Raw genomic sequence first — 24,787 nt, 5'->3', positions numbered from 1 at the left:
ATTGTTCTTTCTCTATTGTTCTCTCAGTCTTTTCAAGAGGAAAGTGAATTTCCAGAAAGGTCAAAAGTTTTGTGCAACTTACAGTCTAACTAAGAAAGGTACGATGCAGAGAAACATAATCTAGGATGGTTACTTCTCAGAGTATGAACAAATCTCCGGTGAGGTGTCCCACTGCTAGGTATAGAATTTAGAATTCCAGGTGGATTTAAATACATTGACAGATTAAGAAGCACAATAGTGGATAAAACCCAGTGTAATGAATTGATAGAAGAACTCTCATGTTTGAAAATGTTCTAACACTTCCTTTCCTGGGCTCAGAGAATCTGAAAAGAAAGTAGTGTGGGAATTCACCCTTGCCTGTTGGAGTATCTTACATCGGGAAAAAAGGTTCTGATAAAGTAGATGCACAACAGTCCTGTCTTCAATGCACTTTTCAGCTTGATAGAATTTTAGGTAAAAAGTAAATGTAAAGGCACACATTTTAAAGCAAATCAAATTTTAAGTGAATACAGTTAATGGGAGAGAACATAACATGGTTTACCAAGTGTAGTTAATTCATGAGCAAAGCCCTCAGCAACACTGCCAAAAAAAAAAACCCAAAACAAAACAAAAAAAACATCTTTCTGAACAAGCTTCTTTCCATTTGTCAACAGTGTTGTCAGTGATTTATTATTTGAATAACAGATCGCAGCGGGGTGCTGTTAGTTGGGCAGCCATGAATGTGCTGGAGTCCCACTCCTTTCTACCACCTGAAGATCTAATTAAAGTATTTTGAATTGACAGATTAAAATGGATTGATATTATTCCTGAGCTATTAATATTTATTTATTGAGCTTCGTACACTTCTCCCTTGAATTGCATGGGTCTGAAGGACATGGTTTTGGTCATACATGTTTTCTCCCAATCATTCATTCATTCATTCATTCATTCATTCATTCATTCATTCATTCATTCATACATACATACATACATACATACATACATACATGCATGCATGCATGCATGCATGCATGCATGCATGCATGCATGCAACCACACAAGTTCAACACAGGAGATATCAAAGTGGTCTATTTGCCCCCAGACACAACATCTCTAATTCAGTTTCTCAATCAACGGGTCATAAATTCCTTTAAGGCTCATTACACATTATACTATATGGAAAGGATTGTCAATACTATGGAAGAGAACACTGATAGAAAGAACTTCTCTCTCTCTCTCTCTCTGTAATACAACATGGGGTTCTGACACACCTAATTCCAGCATTGTTGAAGGGAGAAGTGTATTTGATTGGAGCGACTGTGGAGTTTTGTTCTTTCACAGTTGCTACTTTGTTGTAAGGGGAACTGAATAAAAATACTGTAGATTTCAAGGTTGGAGGTCACTAACTAGGAAGTATGGGATCTTCGGATTTTCTGAACTACTGTACAAACACCACAGTTCTCCATTTTGATAGTTCTGTCTACCTTACAGGCACCTTGTAAATACCTGAATGTGATGCCACTTGTGAGAAGGGCAGAAATCAGGAGGCTTTGAAGTTTAGCTAGGCCAAGTGTCCTGCTCAGAAAACAAACAAACAAACCCTCTCAGCTAATCCTGGAACAGGAACAGGACACTTGGATAGATCTTGGTCTAGCTATTCCTTCTAATTTAGGCCTTTCTCTCAGGTGTATCATTTTCAGGTACTGTAATTGCAAGGTGCCTGTAAGATAAGTAGAACTCCCAGAATGGAATATTATGGTGTTTGTACTTCATCAGATCCCATCCCTACTAATCAGCTCCTGTTTAACAAAAGGATGATGGGTGCTTTATCTTTAATACCACATCACCAGTGAATAGCCTCTCTAAGATTTGTGCTACACCAGAGAAATGCAGCCTCTGTTAGAAACAGTACAGTACTGCGAAATGGCTTCTGAAGTCAGGGAAAAAAATGGGACTTTGTTTTGCTTACCTAGCTGTTTCATGCCATATAACTACTTGTCCACAGTACTGCATCTCTAGCCCTGATTACTCAAAATTAAATTCTTAATTCTTTTCCAAATGGAAATTTGAAATCAAAGCTTTCACTTTTGTGTAGCCTGTAAAGAATAAAAAACATGTTGGTGAGGGGCTATATGTGGGTCTATTCCCAGAAACAGCTATTGGTTTTTGTAATGTTATTTTTAAGAGCGGGAAGTAACTGAGTTGACTTATGTTAGTAGAACATAGTGTTCCACATATGGTACATGGAGTTGGAATATTGCCATAATTTAGTTGCTTAAAAAATTTTTTTAATGTAACTAAGCCACACTTAATTATGATTGTTTAATTGCAATTAAGTGTGGTAAAATTTATTTTGTCTTTCTTTCCATCTTGACAAATGTTTTTCTAATTGTGTAAACTATATATATTACACAATTAGAAAAACATTTGTCAAGATGGAAAGAAAGACAAAATAAATTTTACCACACTTAATTACAATTAAACAATTGTATATAGTTTTATATTTTGTGTTGTAAGCCGCCTAGAGTGGTTGCAATGACCAGATAGGTGGGATATAAATGGAATGAATGAATGAATGAATGAATGAATGAATGAATGAATGAATGAATGAATGAATAAATAAATAAATAAATAAATAAATAAATAAATAAATAAATAAATAAATAAAATTCACATAAAAGACAAATAAGCATAAAAGTTCAATGTCAGGCATATTCCTAGTGAAAATATAATGATTGGACAGATTAACATGGCTTCCCTTTCTACAGTTGCAAGCATATTTATTTGTATTGGATTATTTTTCACTAGTGCAAAAATTCAGTTTCTTGAACTGAACTGATGCAGCTGTCAGCAACTGTTAATAGTCTTAGTCTTTACTTAGAACGCAGAAACTGTGTATGATCTGAAATAGACAAGCCAGAATTCAAGTTAGGATCCTAAGACTTCCACTCCCCCACTCCTTGTGTTATAGCAAGTGACTGTTGGGGAAGTAACTTGGTAACCATAAGGAGGAAAAACCAGTGAGAGTTCCCACTTGCTAGTCTGTCAAATGTTTCTTCAGAAATTTGTGTTGTTCTTGTGATCTGGCATAGGGCAGCTAGCAACCAAACCATCTGTGTAACTGAATGAGAGCTTCTTTTTCCAAACTGATGAATTCATTGGACAGTTTTCAGAAGTGCATATGGACATGCAGGAGTTGTTATTTAGCATCTAGGCACTAAACACACTATGTTCACCCCGGCATTCCCCATGACGTCCTTCTTTTTGCAGTTTTATATTTGTGCATGGCACATCACCTCACATATCTAGGTGTGTTTTGTCACCTTTAGGTACAGAGTAGTTATACTTAATAGATTATGTGAATTTGAAAAGCAAGCTGTGAAAATGTTAAGTCTGCTATCTAAAAGAAAAATGAAACATACACAGACACAGAGACATGGTGTCGGCCATGCCTAAAATACGCCTTTGGATCCTAGCCAGTGCCTTTAAGATTGCCAGCACAAAATGGAAGTTCTGTTTCTATTATAAATGAAGTCCAAACTAAAGGAAGTTTTATCACTTTAAACATGTGACAAAGAGTGTGGGGTTGTGGCATACACATTCTCTGACATAGGTCTGTCTTCATATGTTACATGTTACTGTACCATTCCAGATTTCATGTTTGTATAGTTGTGTAACTTATTGACACCTCCCTCATGTCAAACTGGCATCCAACTTCAACTGTTATTTTACACAAGGTTGTAGGGTTTTAAATTAGTTTCTCTTTGATTGCTAACATCCAGTGAACAAAACTCATCCTGTGACAAACAGGCTCAACATTAATCTGGAAGGGAATGTAAAAGATGTGTATGTGCAGGGGTGGCTGGAAATGGTAATAATCTACTATGAAGAGAAAGCAACGGTTTCACCACCTGAGATCTGGTGTACACTGGTCCAAGCAGACAGGAACTGCTAACTAAGAGTAAGAGGGCTCACTAGAAGCAGAAAGGCTTGCCAAGAATAGGGCTCTCAAGAACAGAAAGCCTTGAGTTGGATCTAAATGCATGGAGCTTGTTTTGGGTGGGGTTCTTGGTCCATCTAGTCAGGTTTAATCAATTCTAAATGGCAGCTGTGGCTCTCCAAGGTTTCTTTATTGGGTGGACTCTGGTATGCTCTTGTGGTCTCCTATCCAGGGAATTAACCAGGCCTGACTTTGCTTTCCAGACTGCTTACCAGTCCTTCCCTCTGCTGGGACAACATAGGTCTCACCTCTCTGGAACTTCACTACCTGGTGAACTTTGTCTGGTTCCTACCTTCTAGATCTAAGTTTTCTGAACTGGCTCCTATTCTTTGTCTGTTGACTTGTCGCATGACTTTGGATCATGCTCAGAATAAGACTTCAGGGCAATTTCTAACCTCCAAACTGCGGCAGGGTTAGTGGAATTTGAGAGGGGAAATTTTGTCAGGACCATTCTTGCCCTCGCTGACTAAAACCAGATGATTTTATTACACCAGCCCCAGGACTGATATAATATCTTTTTGGTCCCTGGGGCATGTTAGGGAAATATAGGTATGTGATGAATCAAAATTTCTCATTCTTGGTGATTTTCACAGCATCACCATGCAACGATGTCCTGTGAAGCTGCCTTTCTGCAATTGCTTGCATTTCCCAGCTTCCTTTGAAAGGGAGTTTCTAGTCTTGTTTCTGATTTATACTCATGGAATCTCCATTTCTTTCAACTGTTGCCAAATTCTTCAGCTTTGTGTCCTTTTGGTTAATCCTGCACAGGAAACATGCCATTCTATGCAGGAGTTGAACTAATCCTGTACAGTTTAGAAAAAAAAAAAACGCACAAAAAATCTGATAAATCGTGTAATCGCATAAAATTCCTTAAGGAAGGGGTGGAAAAAGGGAGAGAAATTCTCTGAAGAGATAAAAGTGCTTCCCCCTTTCATTTATTGAAAGGCATAAGAGCATGTTCCTTTCCTAGCTTTTAGAAAAGGTATGCTAAAAATAGGGACGTGGTGGCACTGCGGGCTAAACAGCAGAAGCCTGTGCTGCAGGGTCAGAAGACCAGCAGTCATAAGATCAAATCCACGTGACGGAGTGAGCGCCGGTCGCTTGTCCCAGCTTCCGCCAACCTAGCGGTTCGGAAGCGTGCAAATGCGAGTAGATAAATAGGGACCACATCAGTGGGAAAGTAACAGTGTTCCATGTCTAAGTCGCACTGGCCATGTGACCACGGAAGATTGTCTTCGGACAAAACGCTGGCTGTATGGCTTGGAAACGGGGATGAGTCGAATACGACTGGACAAAAATTGTCAAGGGGAACCTTTACCTTTACCTTATGCTAAAAATAAAATAGACTCCTTCCTGAAGGAGGATCAAAGGAACATCCTGGGGAAAAAAAGGAATTTCAAAGGAGCATCCTGAAAATATCAAAGGGACATCCTGGGAAAGGAAGTTCAGAGGAATACCAATCTAAATTAACTTTTGTGACTGTGTGTGCGTTGTCTGTTTAATTACTCTGTATTCTGTGTTGCCTTGGATTTTTCCTGACATGCTTTTCTTATGGTGTATGTATATTTGAAAACATCTTGGCTAGCTAGCCAAATAAACACTTCCCTGATAAGAAACCTCACAATTCACATTTTTGTCATTTTAAGGAAGAAAAGTTCTCCACAACTTCACTAATAGGAGGTGCCCTGTGTGCTTCTGGCACATCCTAGTTTCCTTGGTTCTGGCATGGATTAGCTGCTGACCAGCATGAAGTTTGGAACAATCTTAGGCAGGATTACACCCCTTTCAAGTTAATCAACATTGTTATGAAAATGTCATTAAATAAATGATTATGTGAAAAGTTCTGTTGCTGTTGCTTTATTCCAAAGGGGAACATGGAACAGTGGTTCTGCTGCAAACACGAGTAGTGGAATATGTTAACTGATAGAATCTGGTGACTTCCAAGCACACTGACTTCTTGTGGGAAACCCTGCAATATCCCTTTCCCAAGAAACAACCCTTGGCAGAGAGTTGAAGGCCCTGGATCAGTCTCCTAGGTGGCTGTTGAGCAGTAGAAGAGCTCTTCTATACTATCTTACTCTATGTTGGCACAGAGGAGGGCCATGTTGTGCCACATGCCACATGGTCTTCCAATTGCAACAGGTTAGTGCCCTGACTAAGCCAGGAAGGCAGGGCAGAGTGTACCCCTTTTGAAGCCTGAGGAAGCTAAGGGAAACATAAAAAGAGCTAGTGAAGTGGAGGCGGCTCTGGACTTTCCCTTTATTGGGGAGAGGGGAAGAATTAGCAAAGAGAAGAGGGATGAATGATCTTCTCACAGGGCTTGTGTGCCACTCTCTAATGACAAGGAGAATGAACAGCAGCAGCACAGGCTCCTTGAATATCCAACTGCATAAATCAAGGCTCTGCCCTAGTTCTTCCTAGATGGAAGAAACATTAGATAAAAGCACGGGAGAGGAATTTGCGGATGCAAATTGTGAAAGCAATAGAGCCACTATGGATCTCAGCTAGCAGGGAAAGTTTTCCCTACCCTATACAGTTTATAATGGAGAAGGAAGGAAGGATCTGCAAGTCCTCTAGACTTTGTAGCATCAATGTAGCTGTGGCTGGGAAAATAGGAACCACACAAAGTCAGTGCAGTGCTTGGAAGACTGCAATAATCTTGCAAGTGCATAGTGCGAGACTCTTGTGGTCATGAACACTATCTTGGGGTACCGGGTCAATAGTTGGCCAACAGTCACCAAGAAGACAGTGGGAATATTGTTTCTCTTTTGTTTGGAAAGGTAACAAATGTTCATGAGAAGTTAATTGGAGTCAAAAGCCTTTAATAATTTAACAGTCATCACTATTTATAGTGTTTGTAGAGAGAGTTCTGCTTGTGTATGGTTTTATTTTGCAGTAATGTGTTCCATAAGACCAATTAAGACTAGCGAAACCACAACATTGTGTTCATTTCTCCTTCTTTCCTACCTGAAGGTGTTTGTAACCCTGTTGAATATTAGCACCAAAGTGCTCTGATCAGCCTTATCACCACTGCTTTCACAACTCAATTTGACATTCACTTTTGATTTTTGTAGCCTGCAGAAATATTACAGTTTTATGTGTACAGATGATAGCAAGGAAATGCCAACAACATATTTATGACTTTTCCCACACCTCTGGGTAAAAATAATATTACAGTGTTAAAAAAGGAGCCCACTTCAATTTCTGACACCAATCATCTCCCACACATTTGAACCACTGTCCACAGGAGTGAAAGATCTAATTAACACACAAGCCCCTGAGTCACTGTGACAGCCTGCTTTCATGGTGCCTTGTGAAGAGCCAGAGTTCTACTGTCTACTGTCAAGGTTTGAAATTCAAGGTGGCTTGTTAATGAATAAGCTAGATATAATAGTTTCCCCAAAAACACTGCACTTCCTTTTAATTTTTTAAAACATAACCATATCATTGTATTATCCCTCTGGGAAAAAATCATGTATTTAAATGCTAGCCTGGGGAAACTGCACCTGCATGTATGACAGAATATCCCCCGAGTCCTCTGTATGAGATTCGGAAGGCATCAAGGATGTTATTCTCCGAGATCCAAATGAAAGTTCATAGTATATAAATAGACACACTCTCAGGGACTATGTGCATTCTTTTAGTGTGCTTTAAACTAAATGTTAGGAGCAACATTTTCCAAATTATGCAACTTGCATAACTCACTGCAGATGTAACACACTTCTCCCTCATAATAATAAATTGCTTGGGATATTTTGTATTGCACTAATTAAAAATAAGAGGCTGAATGAGATGAGGTAAGGTTTCTTTTGAAATTATTTTTACCCTGGGTTATTTACTTGAGTGATAAATAAGAGAGCTATTTTTATTTCTAGTTTTCTATTCAATTTATTACAAAATAAAGCTTGATACGACTACACTGAATATTGAGATAGTTAGCTCTGAGTCTAATGTCATCAGTGGGCAGAGAGGTTATAACATATTAACTTCCCATGGACTTTGTGTTAATTGTACACAACACTCTAAAAAGTAAATTGAAAAAGAAATTAAAATAGCTTTATTTGAATGTAATGCTTGTCATTTTGTTCTTTTGAAATTGCTGTCAACACAGGAATTGTTTTGTAATAGTGTAATATAGCTAAATGTGCAGTGGGATAACACAAAAGAGCCCTATTCAGGCTTTATAGCCTTAATTATGGTGGAAACAGGGGCACATATATTAGCTGCTATCAGAAGTCAGTCAGACTGTTGCACAATGATGCCATCTGTCTACATGCATTCGGCCAAACACTCTTAACAAGCTCTTCTGACTGTCTTTTGAAACAGGATATGGGCATGAAAGCAACAGAACACGTATGTTTGTTTGGGGGTAAAAATACATGTAGGGTGTAATGTATATAAGAATGCATATGTGTATAAAATGCATATAATTGTCAACAATTGGTAAATGTTGACAATTCTAGTCAAATTTTAAACGTCAACATTTAATGGTGTATGTTAGTACTTTTTGAACATATGGTGACATGTGTGAATAATTTCACCTAAGTGACAGTCAAAATTCATTAACATTACTTCAGATTGTAGTTATATGCACCAACTTTTTCTAGGTTTCCTGATTCTGAAAAGCTCTGATATAATATATAAACACAGGACAAATTAATATCCATTTCCCAGGCTAGAAGACTATAGTTAGCTCTATTATTCTTCAGATTACAGCATTTTGTGCCTCTTTTATAAGCAAGAATTTGTTTGAGAAATGAATGGATTAAAATGATCCATGTCTATTTAATATGGTCCTCTGATTTGCTTATTTTTTTGTCTCCAGATTAATCTTGGCATTTTCCTACAACCTCCTCTTTCTTTCTCTTAAAACTGCATTACTTTCCCCCTTTTAAAAAAACCTGAAGCCCAAAATGAACTGGTTGCTGCATCATTGGACCCATTACACTTCCTAACAATTCCATTTACACCTTATTGTTTGTCTTATTGCTGGAAAATTCAGGTGATTCATCATGTCTGAGGAAGCACCTGATCCCATTTCCCTTGATATCACAACCACTATGTGACAGGAATACTGTAAATGTTGGCTTTCAAGCTACCTAACAGGCCAAGGTGATAACTCCTTTAGGACTTTTAGCCTCTCATGCATTGATGACTTTCATTTTTGTAATACTATGTTTCTTTGGTTCCTTTTAACAGCCCTCTCAGTGATGAAAGAGGTTTGGAGTTAATAATGGAAGTTGCGGGCCTTCTAAAGCTCCAGATGACGGCTTTTGCTGATATTGAGTAGGTATACAGAGAACAAACCTTCTGTAATCTCCCCTTAATTTCTAGTTTGCTTGAAAACTAACCTCCATTGTATGCTAAGAAAGACAAAAACCACCCACAATGATGCAGAATCGTTTTATACATAGCGTAGAGAGATAAATATTTCTTCTGTTCCCAAAACAGAGAGTCATAAAAATTTAACTGACAAGTTGTAGATTCAGATTGTATTTTAAAAGTTACTTATTCTCACAAAACACACTTATTAGTTGCCACAAAATGTGTGGGCCAAGGTCTTGTGTAGTTTTAAAAATGCTAAGACAAATCTGTAAAAAAGTTAAATATCCTATTTAGAGGCATTATATCGCTCCAGTTACCAGATCCAGCATGCCTTGCTCCACATGAGCTTCCTAGGCACATCTACCTCCCTAATATTGGAAGCAAAATGCCAGACTAGGAGGATGTTCAGCTTGTTTGAGACAGGCATATTCTAGCTGGTGCTGTCTCATACTAGAAGAATATGTATTCTCCCCCTGGCTGGCAGTACAGAAACAGGCTATATACTCTACATTTAAATGTTAGTTATGTAGATGCCTAAGTATTTTATACAGCCAGCGGCACAATCAAGAATGAGAAAAGGCAAACCTGATATGTTATTACACTGAATGTATGGAGGACCAGAGAGAGTGTGAGCACATTTATTGGCTCTTGTCTTGTCTTTGTGCATACAGTAATTGTCATAGATCCTTTGTGCATGCCTCAGATTTTGTACAGTGAGGAATTCTGATTTGTTATGGCATAGAAAAAAATGCTGCTCATATAACATGAGAAATGTGAAGGTCAGGAATGAGGATGGCTTATGTAATGTCTCTTTGCCCACATCTCTCTCTCTCTCTCTCTCTCTCTCTCTCTCTCTTTCTTTTAGTGTAACATATTAAAAATGCTAATATTCAGGAGAAAAGGAAAAAAAGATAGGGAAGGCCCAGAAACACCGTATTTATGCATGAAGGAAACTGACAGATATCCATGGAGAAACAGCCAATAGAGAACTGCTAAATAATATCCGTGGGCAATGATTTAGGGTTGTATTCAGTTGTTAGTTCCAATGAGAAAATGCCCATTGAATTAAATTGAATTACATTGAGTCCCACTGATTCAGAGCGTTTATTTTCCTTGCGACTAACAAATGGATTTAACACATACAGTCCTATTAGAATTGCTGTTTCTATTTTTGTTACCTTTGATCTAAAATATATTAATTTTGAATGCATCTATAAAAAGATCTAATCATTTTCTTCTTAGGTTTAATACAGTGAGTAAATCATTCTGATGTGTACTCATTCCTTCAAACACCCCATTTCTTTGGGTGTTCAGTAGAGTAATTGTGTAGCTGATTTTCATGTTAGTTATGATTGCAATGATATAATCAACTTTTCATTAAGTTTTTATTTACACATGCAGTACAGTATACAATATGACTTGGACATCAAAGGCAGTGACCCTATATGCACTTACCTGTCGTTAAATATGGATGGAACATACAGTGATGTGCAGTCTGAATGTTCTTTTGGACTTGATGCATGTAGCATGTTGTCCATTTTTGTATTCAGTTCATGGCACCTGTCCTTTCAAATATGCATATTTTGGGGATCAGAAAGTAGTAGTGAAAACAAAGTGGTGGCACAATTTTCAATATATTTTATGAAAGTAGCATGTTTTCCCCAAAATAAGACAGGGTCTTACATTTTTGCTCCAAAAAACGCAGTAGGGCTTATTTTCAGGGTGTGTTTTATTTCTTTCATGTACAACAATCTACATTTATTCAAATACAGGCATGTAATCTTCTAGTTGCTGCACAATGGTGGAGAGCAGGGTTTCACTTAACTAGGGCTTATTTTTGGGGTAGGGCTTATATTAAGAGCATCTTGAAAAATCCTACTAGGGCTTATTTTCGGGTTAGGTCTTATTTTTGGGGAAACAGGGTACTAGTTATAGTTAATCTGTTTTGTTAATGGTTATATAGCTGTGAAACAAATTCCATTATTTTGTATTACATCATTAGGGACCATTAAAAGAATATTAACATGCTGATATAATTATGTGAGCAGACATGAGATGATGATAGGTTTGATTTTATAATCCAATTATGGGTCTCTGTGGCCTCCAGTGATTGATTGCTGAATTAGTATGATAGCAAAGGAAGGTGGGTGGCAGTATTAGAAGGTCTATTGTGAGTAGACATGTTTTTCCACCAAGAGTTTTTCCAGTCTTCTTAGATATGTCAGACTTCTGTATAACAAACACATCAAACAAACATAATGCAAAATATAATATGGCAGATTCCCCCCCCCCCCCGGTTTTGCTATTTTGGATGTATTAGATATTGCTCATACAGGATTGTTTTGGGTCCATCCTGTTCTGCACTCTAAAATATGTAGTGAAGTAACTTGAGTTCTGAGACAGGCTTGTACAAAACAACACCAATGAATTGTGTAAATGTTTTAGTGAAGTACATCTCTACTTTAGGAATATTTCTAATAAGGTTATCCAGCTGTGCTTATTACAGCATTGTGCAGCCTTCCTGAACTTGGCTGGACTATAATTCTCATTTCCCTGGGCCAGTGTACACATTAGAGATGATGAGAATTCCTATTCAACACATCTACATCTTAGGTTTTGGGATGAAATGATGGAAATACGAATTCTACATATTAAAATGATCTACGTGTTGATAAAATCATTATTGCCCACAAGCATACAAAAGATAGCAAATCAGGGCACTGGTCAGCTACTTACTGAGAAGAAATTTTAGTAATTTTAAGATTTATGTTATGTTATGCAGCTTAGCCGCCTAGAGTGGTCTTAATCAACCAGATAGGCGGGATATAAATAAAATAAATAAAATAAATTAGTATTTTCAACATTCTTTACATGTCCTGCCTGATATTCTGTTCTGCAGTTTATGCTGCATAAGACTGATGACAAAATAAAACATTTATGATTCTCTCTATCCCTGAAGGTCTTGAGACTCCCATGGAACCAGGTGGAAGTCTTTAATTGACACTACTAGCAGTTTTCAGAAATTAAAGACTTCCTCTCATGCCATGGCTGCCTTTGAAGATGGTCTGGCGACTGCAGCTAGTCCAAAATCCAGCTGCGTGGCTGATGAGTAGTGGGGCTGCTAGGGAACACATCAGGCTGATTCTGTTTAAATTACATTGGCTACCAGTCGCTGCCTAAGCCCAATTCAAAGTGCTTGTTTTGAAATATAAAGCCCTAAACTGCTTGGGCCCTGGATACCTGAAGGACCGCCTCCTCCCATATGAACCTACCTGGCAGTTAAGATCTAGCCAGAGGGCCCTTTTGAAAGAGCCATCTCTCAAGGAGGTAAGAGAGATGGCTTGTAGACGAAGGGCCTTTTCGGCAGCTGCCCCCAGACTATGGAATGCTATCCCAAGTGAGATTTGTCTGGTGCCAACATTGATGACGTTTTGGTGCCAGGTCAAAACCTTCCTGTTCCAGAAGGCTTTTAATTGAAATAATATCAACTGTGGGTCCTGATGTCAATTTTTAGAGTACAGTATTTTTAATTGTATTTTAATTGTTTTGTCTTTATATCTTTTATTATATTTAAATTGTTGTAAGCCACCCAGAGACCCTTTGGGTAGTTTGGGTGGCATATAAGTTAAATAAATAAATAAATACATGTTCCTTGCTTTTTTGAGTAGATACAGAGTATCTTTGTCTCACAATTATTGAGTAACACTCTGCTCTGCAAACTTGAAGAGTGTGACTTCTAGTTAGCTTACTGATTTAGTCAGAGGTTGGGAGTTCAATTCCCCACTGTGCCTCTTTGACAGGGGCTAGATTTGATGATCCATAGGGTCTCTTCTAGCTCTCCAGTTCTAAGATGATGGTGGTGGTAATTCCAGGAAATCTTTAAAGTTTCAACATTTTTAGGTCCAATTTGAGAAGTTAAGTGACCTGGGCATGTTTTTGCATTGTTTGAACTGCTGTCAGCTACATTAAGAATTGAGTCACGAATTACAAGCATCTTTGGTGAATCATCTAGGGAAAATTGCCTTTTTACTAAGGTATATAAAGTAACTCATAATGCTGGAGGCACAGCACATGTTTACAAGCTTGATTTGGTTTCCAGGCTGTGGAATAAGTTCTAAAAGAAATCACATCACAAGCTGCACAAATCTGTATTCTAAACCAATAATTATGAGTGCATTTGAAACACCGTTGCAGCCCTAAGAACATAAGAACCAGTGCTTGATCAGACTGAAGGCATGTCTGGTCTATTATCCTCTCTGCTACATTGGCAAGGTTTATAGTACAGAAGGCCCACTAGCAGAATGTAGGATTAATTCTTCAGTAACTAATATCCAGAGGCATGCTGCCACTGATTTTGAAGGTAAAATAAAAGACAAGTTGGATCCCCCTCTTTCACATCCCCTTAGCCCTGCTCCATATGAGAGGTTGTCATAAAGGTGACTGAAATAAAAATGTGGAGTCCCATTGCTCACATGCCAAATATCCCAAGCACTTGGAACTTTCATTAGGAGCCTTGTGGCACAGTGGTTAAGCTGCAGTACTACAGCCAGAATTGTGCTCATGACCCAGAGTTCAATCCCAGGTAGCTGGCTCAAGGTTAACTCAGCCTTCCATCCTTCCAAGGTCAGTAAAATGAGTACCCAGCTTGCTGGGGGGGGGATGTGTAGCCTGCATAATTAACTTGTAAACTGCCCAGAGAGTGCTTTAAGCACTGTAGGGCAGTATATAAGCAGCACACTTTGCTTTGCTTTGCTTTTCATTTGAATGACTGGACCCTGCATTTAATGGGTTTAGGACAAAATTCATATGTAAATCATCTGGTTTGTTCTGGTGAGTAATAGGTAGAAGCAGCTTATACTGCAAAGCTTTAGAATGTCTGACCATTTGTATTAGGAGTGCAGATGCTTGAATCAGCATGTTTGTAGTAGTGTCCTAAATGGAAGTATAAAGCGCTTGGTGGTGATTGTTTTCCTGTTATATTAGTATTACCTGGGGGAAAAATCCAATCAGCCATTTAATAAAGCCCACTCATCCAGAACCTAAACATTGTTGCGATACTTGGTGTTTCCACTTCATCATGCTGATAGGTTATGACATAAAGGATGTGTTATTTGCAAATGTGAATGTCTAAGGAAATGATCTGTAGCTGGGCACCTATGCTGTACTGAAGAATGCTGTGAAAGCCATTTGTTTAACATTGTATGCAAATTTGAAAAATTCATATTTGGTGTTTCCTATTATTGGACTTCACCTTGTGCACTTATTGTTGAAAGTGCAGTTATTTGGAGTTTGCATTCGGCATACACATATGTAACCTCTTTCAGGGTGAATAATGCTGATCTCCCAGCAAGGAAGCATTTTTTTTCTGTTCTGCTACAGATAAAGAAATTGTATTTGTCTTCTCTCCAGAGTTTTATAAATGTGAGGCAAACCAGAACTCTGTTAAAAGCAACAACTCAAAATAGAAGTTAGCAATGTTCAGAGGGAAAAAAAGAAACACTGATTTTCATAAGAGCCAAAGCACAAATACAGAAACTTAATTATTTAACAATTATTGTTTAACAGTCATCCATTATAAAACTGCAGGAAATATCTCTTTAATGCCCCTATGATTCAGATGAAGCTTCTGACCTGTGAATTGGTCAAATCCTCCATCCCCCGCAGCAGTTTTTAACTTAGCAAGAAACCAAAAGGGCAGCTCAGCAAGACCAAGTCTCTACCCTACTCTGTTTCCTGTACTTTTAAACATGACTCACTTTTGGAAAAATCAAATGACTTCCCAAACTATGGCCAAAACACTGTTGCTTAGCCTTATAAACTGCACTAGAATAGGCCATTGAATAAGCAGAGGAGTTGACTCTTTTGAGTTGGTGAGTCAGTTTCTTTGTGAGTTCCATTGATTCAAATGGATCTTCTCTAACTGCATAGTAAGTTGCAATTATGACGATGAAACCAATCACCTTGGAAGGTAGTGAGTGCTTCAGCACTGGAAGCATTAAAGAGAAAATTGGACAACCATCTGTCAGATCTCTTTTTATTTGGATTCCTGCACTGAGCAGGGGTTTGTACTTGATAGCCTTAAAGGCCCCTTCCAACTCAATTATTCCATGATTTTATAATCCTGTGATTAGAGTAGGTCTATTTGAATCAATTGAACTTATGGAGGAGCTAACTCATCAATGCTCCACTGATTCAGTGGACCTACTCTAGTGCAATTTACTAGGCTGAGCAAAAGGATTTGGGGCATTGTGTCTTCAGATGGGTAGGAAAATTAAGGGTTTTTTTTAAAATATCAAAAAGTCAATTAATACAGTATGTAGATCTCTAGTTTAGTGATACATGAGTAGAATGCCAGCAGAATCATATTTCATTGTTTTAAAAATTTGGCTTAGTGGAGATTATTGTCCTCAGGAGAAACCTGATTAGAGCAGACAAACTCACCCAAACTCACCCACTAATGGTATATACCACTAATTAAATATAATGATATACTATACCAAGCATTATTCTAAACATGAAGACTATGCTGAGCAATAATCTTTTAAGTATTAGGAATCACAAGAAGGAGAGTGCAAAGAGATGTACACCATTCTATCAAGCTCCTGCCATCTGGCTATGCCATGTAACAGGATATTGATGGAGGCTGAAATCCTGTTACATAGTTACACAAATTGTGTAACTTTTGGAAACAAAAACATTATCTGCTTCATACCGAGTCATGTGAGTCAGCATGCAACAATTAATGCCTACCGAGATTTCTTAATTTGGGGCAGTCAGCCACTGGATAAAAAACAGCCTGATGAGAGATCCTCACTGTGGGTTCTCTGAATGATTTACAAAATTGTGTGATAAGGGTTCTGAGTCACACATGGTGCCTATACATGGAGAGGAGAACTCTCAGTTCAGATTTATTTTCCAAGTTCTTGGAAGGAAGGAGGGCAAGGGGTCAATTGACTTATGTGGGAGATAAGTCAATTGAACACAGCAGTCCTCATTATGTAAACTACTGAATGCACAAATAATGTTAAAGGTGTTGTAACTCATTAAAATCCACTCTTGTGAAGGCCTTTCACTGAATGAAATAGGGTAAAAGATGGCAATAGTCTAATCCCTTGTAGCCAATTTAGAGACTTCTGATTTTTTAATGTAACAGTGGAACCTAGAATGTCTTCATATTAAAATCAAACATAATTCTGGTTTATGCTTAGAACCATCAAGTGTCACAATAGATATCACAATTAGGTAACTCTAGATGTTTATTTCATGGTTCTGTTCAAAAGTTATTTGACTCCAAGATTCTGCCCATGATGAAACTGGAAGGAAGACTTGAGTGTTTCCTACTACCAATCTTGAATCTTCACTGCTTATAGAATAATAACTAGTAAACCAGAAAATCCTTTCTCTTTTTAAAATATGGAATCATGAAACTCTCTTTTTACCCTAGGTGATATCCTGCCAGCCATTCAATATCTAAGTAGGCTTAAAGAATGTAAGAAGACATCTATCAAAGAATTAGGTGGCACCAAAAGGGATACCATGTCCTACACTGTATGATTTCTAAACTACAGGCCTTGTATTTGGACCCCGTCTTAAAGCTCAGTTACTTCATTAAAGTATAGTAATTAAAATTTATGAAAACTTCCGAAGCTAAAGCTGTTTGTACTTGTGAAGGACAAAGTCAGCTTGACTTGCTTTGGTTTTCACATGTTTTTTGCAATCTTTTCTTTGAAGCAGAAGTTCATTCACTTCAATTTGGTCCGAGTTATGTGTCTTACAAACAGCAGCAAATTCGCTCTAAGCCAATTTTGTACCATGCCTGCTTCAATTTGTATCCAAACAGCCAAAAGTGTTTGTATGGGTTTATATGGTTTAAATAGTGAAAACAACAACATCATTACATTGGGGAGATAAAGGATCTGGGATGTATGTGTGTATGGAACTCATTGTCACCAACTATTGTTTGACCTGCGGTGTCCAGGCAAAACTCCTACCAATTTTCTTCCTTCTTTCTTTCCTTCTCTCTCTCCTCCCCCCCATCGGCAACCATACAATTTACTCATGTTTACTCAATATTTGTTTAAGGTGAAAGGAATGACCTTGGTCAGTAGATTTGCTGCCCCAGTGGATAGAGTACCTTATCGCTGCCTTGTGTGTCATGTTTGTCACTAAACCTCTTAGAACACAAGCAGGCACAGCAAAAAACCCAAAATGGTGTAATAATTAAAGTTCGTAGCAGGCATTAAAAAGTAAAGTACAAAATTGTGTGTGTGTATGTGGGACAGCTTAGATCCGATTCTTAATGCAGATGTTACCTACCCCACTCAAATCTTACATAAGAGACTCAAGATGTGTAATGCAAAATGACATCAGCAGTTGCTTATAAGTAAAGGGAAAAATAAAACTCCAGCACACATACACTACTGAAGATGAAAGCAGTGCAAATAGTAGTCTCTAAGACAAAGGGACGTGGTGACGCTGTGGGTTAAACCGCAGAAGCCTCTGTGCTGTAAGATCTGTAGATCTTCAGCTGTAAGATCGAATCCATGTGTCGGAGTGAGCGCCCATCGCTTGTCCCAGCTCCCACCAACCTAGCAGTTCGAAAGCATGCAAATGCGAGTAGATAAATAGGGACCACCTCGGTGCGAAGGTAACAGCATTCTGTGTCTAAGTCGCACTGGCCATGTGACCACGGAAGATTGTCCTCGGACAAACACTGGCTCTATAGCTTGGAAACGGGGATAAGCACCGCGCGCTAGAGTTGAACATGACTGGACAAAAATTGTTAAGGGGAACCTTTACCTTTACCTTAAGACAATCATTCTTCCCTTGCCCTACCAAAACTTGAAATAGCAGCTGATTACAGAAGAAGGGAATTTATTTAGTCATTCTGATCCCTCCCAGGATCTTAAAGCCCAAGCTCTATGATTGAGCCTTTCAAGAGAGCTTGGGCTTTCATTGGTGCTTGTCACTCACCTTTTACTTTGGGCTTCCTGGTTCTGTTAAAGTATTATTTTATTTTCTGAGTGAGACTCACCAGTAAGAATTTTTTTAAAAGTATTTTTTTCTCCAGGTTTTAAAACTGAAACACAGAACCAATATTTAGCACTTCAGAGAGCCACAAATTGATTGAATGCCACTTTGTACTGTATTTCCTTGCCTTGCTTCAGATTGATTCAGAAATAGACGAATATTCCCTCTCTGAATCAGATTCCAAATAATTTCCAAACCCGAAGCATATTCTTACTTTCAAGCACTTGGGGAAAAATGCTCAGGTTTTTCCAAGTGTTCACAAAGGATTGCAACAAACTAATAAGCTAGCAATACTAAAATTCCTTGCTAATATTTAGCAAGCCATAACTGTAGTGTCCTAGGTAAAATGACACCTGGGAAAGATAAGTCTTATTCCAGCATTATACCTGAACTGGTTAGATTTGAAGAGGTGGTTGCTGTGAGGGCACATGTGTCGCTCTGCCCCCTCCTGCTTCACCACCTCATTCAGAAGTATTTGAGACCTTTAAATATTCAATGCAAAAGTCAGCAAAGACAATAACTGCAGTAGTTGAATATATTTAACAGCATTTTATTTGGTGAGGAACCCTGACCGGGCTCAGCTCCTGATCACAAAACGTGGTAAACATGATTGTTGTATATATATTTACAGGCTCTACTATAGCTTATGGTGAACATGCCAAATTTTACCTTTTTTCCAGAGTGGTTGGGGACATTCATCCTCACCACTCTTTTAGCCTTTTCTGGAGTGGCTGAAAAGAACTCTAAGTTTCCAGATCTCCTTTCATCTAGAGGAAGGGAAGATGTGCTGATGTGAATATTACAGCTTGTTTCTGTCCTTTGTCCTGTCATCTGATAAACTGCAGAGAAAGCAGAGGAATGAGGAAGGCTGGGTGCATCCAGGAGGGTGATTTGCCTTTAAACAGTTCATAGGATTACCAGTTAACATTCTCAAATACTACTTACTAAAACAGGAAACATCCAGTTTCATTTTTGTGGGGATTGGTTGGCAGTTTTGGTGGTCTGTGTGGTGCCCAATGGAACAGAAAAGTGCCATATGTCCCACCAATGCCCTCTTCCCCCCCCCCACTAAGTGACAAGAGCAGGTAAAATCAGTGTATACGCCACATGCACCCTTGCTAACCAGGAGCTAATCGCCACCGCCAGAAAGAGGAGACTGGGGAACGCAAAAGCAGGCCAAAAAGGCCTTATCTTTTAAGTTTCTGTTTAAAGTGTTTTCCTCCAGAAATGACTACCATCCATTTGAAGTTCAAAGCACTATCTTATAAAGTGACCTGTTCTTTGGCTCTGCTCAGGTGAGCAGACCGTGGCTTCATACCCAGCCAGCATGACAGACCTCCTTTGTGGCAGCCACGCCTGGCTTTCAGGGAACCTCAGGAAAAGCCACTTTCTTCCTAGGAAGAACATTCTGGGAACTCTGTGATAACTTTTAATGAAGTTGGAAAGAAAGTTTGTGTTAATTGATTTCTGTTCTGAAGACATATTAGGAAATACGTAAGATGGCCTCTGTAGATAATTAAATTACTTATTATCTAAACAGTATCATGCAATGTGAGGAATGGGTTGATATCTCTTCACTTATTCATAGATGGGAAAAGTTATTTTTTCTCATGAGTGGCCAGAGTCCCCCAGACAGTAGGGCCATGCTGGCTGAAGGATTCAGGCAGCTATACAGTAGGGCACCCCCCCCCCCCGTATTTGCAGAATCTGTATCTGCTGATCCACTTATTGACAGTCTAAAAATATTAAAAGAAAAGTTCCCAGAAATATATATTTCCATGGTGTCATTACCAGAACTGGCCATAAGAGAGAGAGCTAGAGATCACACTATGTATATCATGTGCTGTTACAATAGTGTTTGCTATAATCTGTTTTTCAGCATCTGCAGGTAGGTTTGGAACCAATCCCTGCATATACAGGGGTCTTACTGTGTCTATAAAAGGTATGCTTCCAAGCTTCACTTACTGTATTTATATCTCAGTCAGACAACTGTCATGGAAATTTTAATGTTTGTGTAAAGCCATGATTTTCTCTCAGTTAAAGGAGAGAGGAATGAAAATAAGAGTATTCAGGTGGCAAGGCCTGCTTGAAACTTTGAAAGCTTGGGGCATTCTGGTTGGCTGGCGTGGGTTTGCCATGAGACTGAAAACTTAATCTCCCTAGACTAAAAAGGTGTGTTTCAGAGAAGAGAAGGATGCATTTTCTTTCTCCCATCCTTCAGACCGTCTTGACCGACTAGCATTACAACACTGAACTGTGATAGTCACTTTTTCCCCTTCTGAAAGGCATCTAAACCTTAACAACAACACAACAGATAATTAATATGATTCAGCCCTTGCAAGAAAACCTGTAACTGAGAAACTAAAATTTACAGAGGTTTGAAAATGTGACTTGCTTTTCTCCATAAATTCAGTGGGGGAAAATAGAAATTTGAAAAATTACAATACAGGGAAAATAAAATTGACAGATACTTTTATACCATCTCATGTCATGAATGAAAACTGAGTTGAGTCTGATCCTGTTAAATGTTTAATCTGAGTATATGCTCTGCTTTGAGAGTGACATTTAAAATTCTTCTTCAACTTTGTGCTGAACCTGGGAAAGCAGAGCAAAGAGAAGAGATTATTCTTGCAAATGTTGTGTATGTTGTTCCTGGTTACCAACGTCTTGTTTAAATTATTTTTGTAGCATGCAGGGACCAGCTGTGACCTTCCAAGTGCACTCGAATGCCCTCAATATCACCACTGCTGATGTTGCCAAAGCAGCAGGTAAGAATCCTTATTGTCCAGTACTAACTTTTGTCCATCTGCCATTGAATTTAGTCAGATAGTCACAAACCATGAGACTACTCTCTTTCTCTACAAGATCAACATTTAATGAAACAGACATTGGAAGAGGTGATTGCCCAAAGAGAAAACAGAAGTGTAACATTTCTCACTCAATTAAAATTGCTTGACATTTCCTTGTTTGTAAAATAACCGAATTAAATGGAGAATGAGATCCAAATTACATAGTGGAAGAGAGACCAAAATGTTGTGCTGCAAAGAGAAACCTACTGTTCTTAAATAAATGTTAGACATCAGTGACTTCATTTTAGTATAGTTGTTAGACACAATAGGAGGATTACTACAATGAAGCCTTTATTTCTGCACTTGGGAACAGGTTACAAATGTGTTTATGATGTCAGATTAATTTTCCAGTTCCCATGACCTGGTGGCAAGCACTGTAGATTGACAACCAATAGTCCTGCTTTTAAAGGACCACAAGGAAGCATTGTAGATTTGATTATATTCATTTTGCTATTTAGCCTTGATTGTAAATTGTTTTACCTACCAGTAATTGTTCTAGTAATTCTACTCGCCTGGACAGAACTGGCTCAAGGGGTTCTGCTGCTCCAGGTGACTTTCAACTTTGTTACTCCCTCCCATCCCCTCTGTACCTTACCTTGCCAATCAACACAACATTGTTGTTTAAAATGATAAGGCATTGGCCTAGGTGCTATAGGCTTATGAAAACTTCACTGTTTAGGAACTCTATATGGCTGTTTTCAGTTTGGTGCAGCGGGAAGTGAGGAAAGTTTATAAAAATGCACGATGCCTTCAAACCCAGCAACAAAGTGACTGAGAATGGTTCAGCCTCCTTTGAACTATGTGGAGAAGCCTTTCTTGATGTGCCAGTTTATATATACAGTGGACTGTATTAGATAACACACAACTGAAGTACTGTACAAGTAACTGGTAAAGCAGCATAGATGAAACTACTAGACTAATCAGTAGCTTATTTAATGTAAAGGATGAAAAAGACAAATAAGAAGCCCTTTTATACTTATGTGCATACAGATGTACATTCATATTATCCTCTATTACTATTTCTAGAGTGACAAATTCAAAAAGTACCTGTTATTTTTATAAAGTTATATTTATGGCCATAATGCATAGAAGAATGGAACACTATGCAGTGAATAATAACTGCCTTTTGTACCCACCCATAGAAGTCTGAGAACTGTAGGGATGTCCTTGACTTTCTCAATAAAACCAATGAAATTTGAATGTGTGTAATTCTGGTTGGATTGTGCTTGTTTATGATACAACTAATAAAATTGCTTTACATTTACTATACTTATTTATTCATTGGCAGCATTGGTTTATCATTTTCTCCCTACCTAGGCTCCCAAAGTAACTTACAATTGGTTAAAAATCAGTTTTAATTTTAAAAGTTGACTGACACTTGATAAAAAACAGAGATAAAAACAGGTTTAAAACATTCTCTAAAAGCCATTTCTGAAAAAGAATGTTAGAGAGCAAAGACCCTTTAGAACCTTGTTTGTGGACCTGATTATACTGAAAGTAGAGATGATGGAGGAGGAGGTGGCAGAATTTGTAAACTTATTAGGAAAAGAATTGTCTTCTTGAACGTATCACAGTCCTTATCCCTGAATGCTTGAAAGTTATTTGCATTACACTGCATGCAGATACTACCAAAACACAACATTCAATGTGTTTTAGGGCCATTTATAATAATTTATATGGAACTGTGATCCACAGAGACAAAATATAACAATATCTCATCATTTCCATCTTCAGTCTCTCATTGACCTCTCATTTATTCACTGAGACTACTGTGTAGCATGAACAGAACCTGCCTTTTTTCTTCCCCCTACTATATGCCTGCTGATTAAGAGTAGTAGTTTCCTGCCTTAAGACTACAGAAGAAAAAGTAGATCTTTGAAATCACCCCATATTGTCTTTTTCTTCTAGGAAATGATTACAGACACTGTTGTGAGAAACTGTAAAAGATTTCTTTCCTTTTGTTCCTCGTTAGGATTGAAAGAAATGTAACTTGGAAGCTATTATCAATAATACAAAGTTTCTGTCTGGAGATCATTCTACAGATACGACAGACATATTATAACTGTAATTATAACTTACATAATTGTTCCACATATAGAAGATACTTGTGGGAATCCTGACCTTAAATAGTCTTTCTACAAATTATATTAAACTGAAGCTTGTGTCACCTGGGGCATGAGTTCTTCAAATGAATTTTCAAGGAAACAATGAGCTTATTAAGATTGCCCTAACACCTTCAATAATTAAGATGAATAGCATTTGAAGATGATGATTTTAAACAACAAAGCTGCTATCATGTGTGTTCTTTTCCTTTCTTTTCTCTTGATTTTTTGTCACTCAGTTTAAGATGTGCATTGTACATAGTTCTGAAATGTATGAATGCTGTGTTTTATTTTTATTATAACAGCATCAGCCTGTGGAATGAGTATTATTTAGAAAAATAACTGCATTCCATTGAAATTGATGGAATTTATTTTAAACATAGTGATCAGGCTGTTAGCGTGCCTTCACTGTTGTTAAAAGAACTCACAGATAATATAGAGATGCCAGTTTTCAAACAAAGTAAGTGCCCTATTGTCAATCAAGCTGTGGCAATTTATAATAATAATAATTGCAGGCAACCAAGTCAATTTTGACTTATGGTTATCCTTTTGAGGACTTTGCAGACAAATGCTCTGGGACTGCACAGCTTATCCAAGGCTACACAGGAGAAGGCACAGTAGGGAATTGAACTCCTCTGGCTTTATAGCCAGATACTTAAACCACCAAGCTATCCAGTCAGCTCCATTTTTAGTTTAGCCAAGGTAAAACTGATCTTATTCAAACATATGTGTGAAGGTCCAGGTTACTGTCTGTTCTTACAAAAAAAGTAAACTTGTACCTCCAAATCCCAGTTCAATACTTGGAAAAGTTGCTCATCATGAAACTGTACACAGGAAAATATACAATATAGAGAATATACAATACAAAATATACTACAAAATATACAGAAAATATACAAAATACAGTATACAGAAAAGCTATAAAATGAAGATTCTTGAATTCAAGATAAAAGAGTTAAAAAAGATATAATTACATTAATTGCTCTGGGCTCGTTTTTTTCCGTCCTGATTGAACAGCATAGAAAAACACATGGACACGTATACAATTTAATCTGGTCAGCTTTCCTTTTAGTTTATTTCCTTCAGTGCTGACAGGTTTGACTGACAGGAGATCATGTAGTTAATATTTACAATTCCATAAAATACTTCTACAGATTGGCAACAAATTTTTGGATGCCAGATTCAAGAGGAATCCAAGGGAAACCATTAATTCATTACACAATAGAAATATACAAGGATATGACTTTTATTAGACCAGTAAAAATATTGAACAATTAATGCAAGCTTTTGTGGATTAAAAATACCTTCTTCAGGCATGCACCAACAGCTTGTGGACAGTGCAGAAAATAATAATATCAACGCAGAAATGTATAGTTTTGATGCAAAAATTCATGGCAAAAGTTTGCCAGGCATCTTCAAAAGGTGAATTTAAAGCTAGTTACAGGCAGGCCATAAAATCAATTGAAGTCAAATTAAAAATAATACCTGGTGATTGTACTGTA

General features: G+C 37.9%; 1 protein-coding gene across 3 annotated transcripts in view; it reads left to right on the top strand.

Annotated features, from left to right (window-relative positions):
- Positions 1-24,787, top strand: part of PTPRN2 (protein tyrosine phosphatase receptor type N2) — a 591,206-nt gene that overhangs the window by 190,516 nt on the left and 375,903 nt on the right. For all 3 annotated transcript variants that reach the window (XM_073002896.2, XM_078378519.1, XM_078378520.1), the window contains 2 exons: positions 9,179-9,265; positions 21,023-21,102. In XM_073002896.2, the coding sequence (XP_072858997.2) occupies positions 9,179-9,265; positions 21,023-21,102 (167 nt within the window). The remainder of the gene's footprint in view (positions 1-9,178; positions 9,266-21,022; positions 21,103-24,787) is intronic.

This window comes from Pogona vitticeps, chromosome 6, assembly GCF_051106095.1.
Source record: "Pogona vitticeps strain Pit_001003342236 chromosome 6, PviZW2.1, whole genome shotgun sequence".
NCBI lineage: Eukaryota > Metazoa > Chordata > Lepidosauria > Squamata > Agamidae > Pogona > Pogona vitticeps.
Note: the sequence above shows the minus strand (reverse complement) of the source record. Positions and strands in the feature narration are given on the sequence as shown.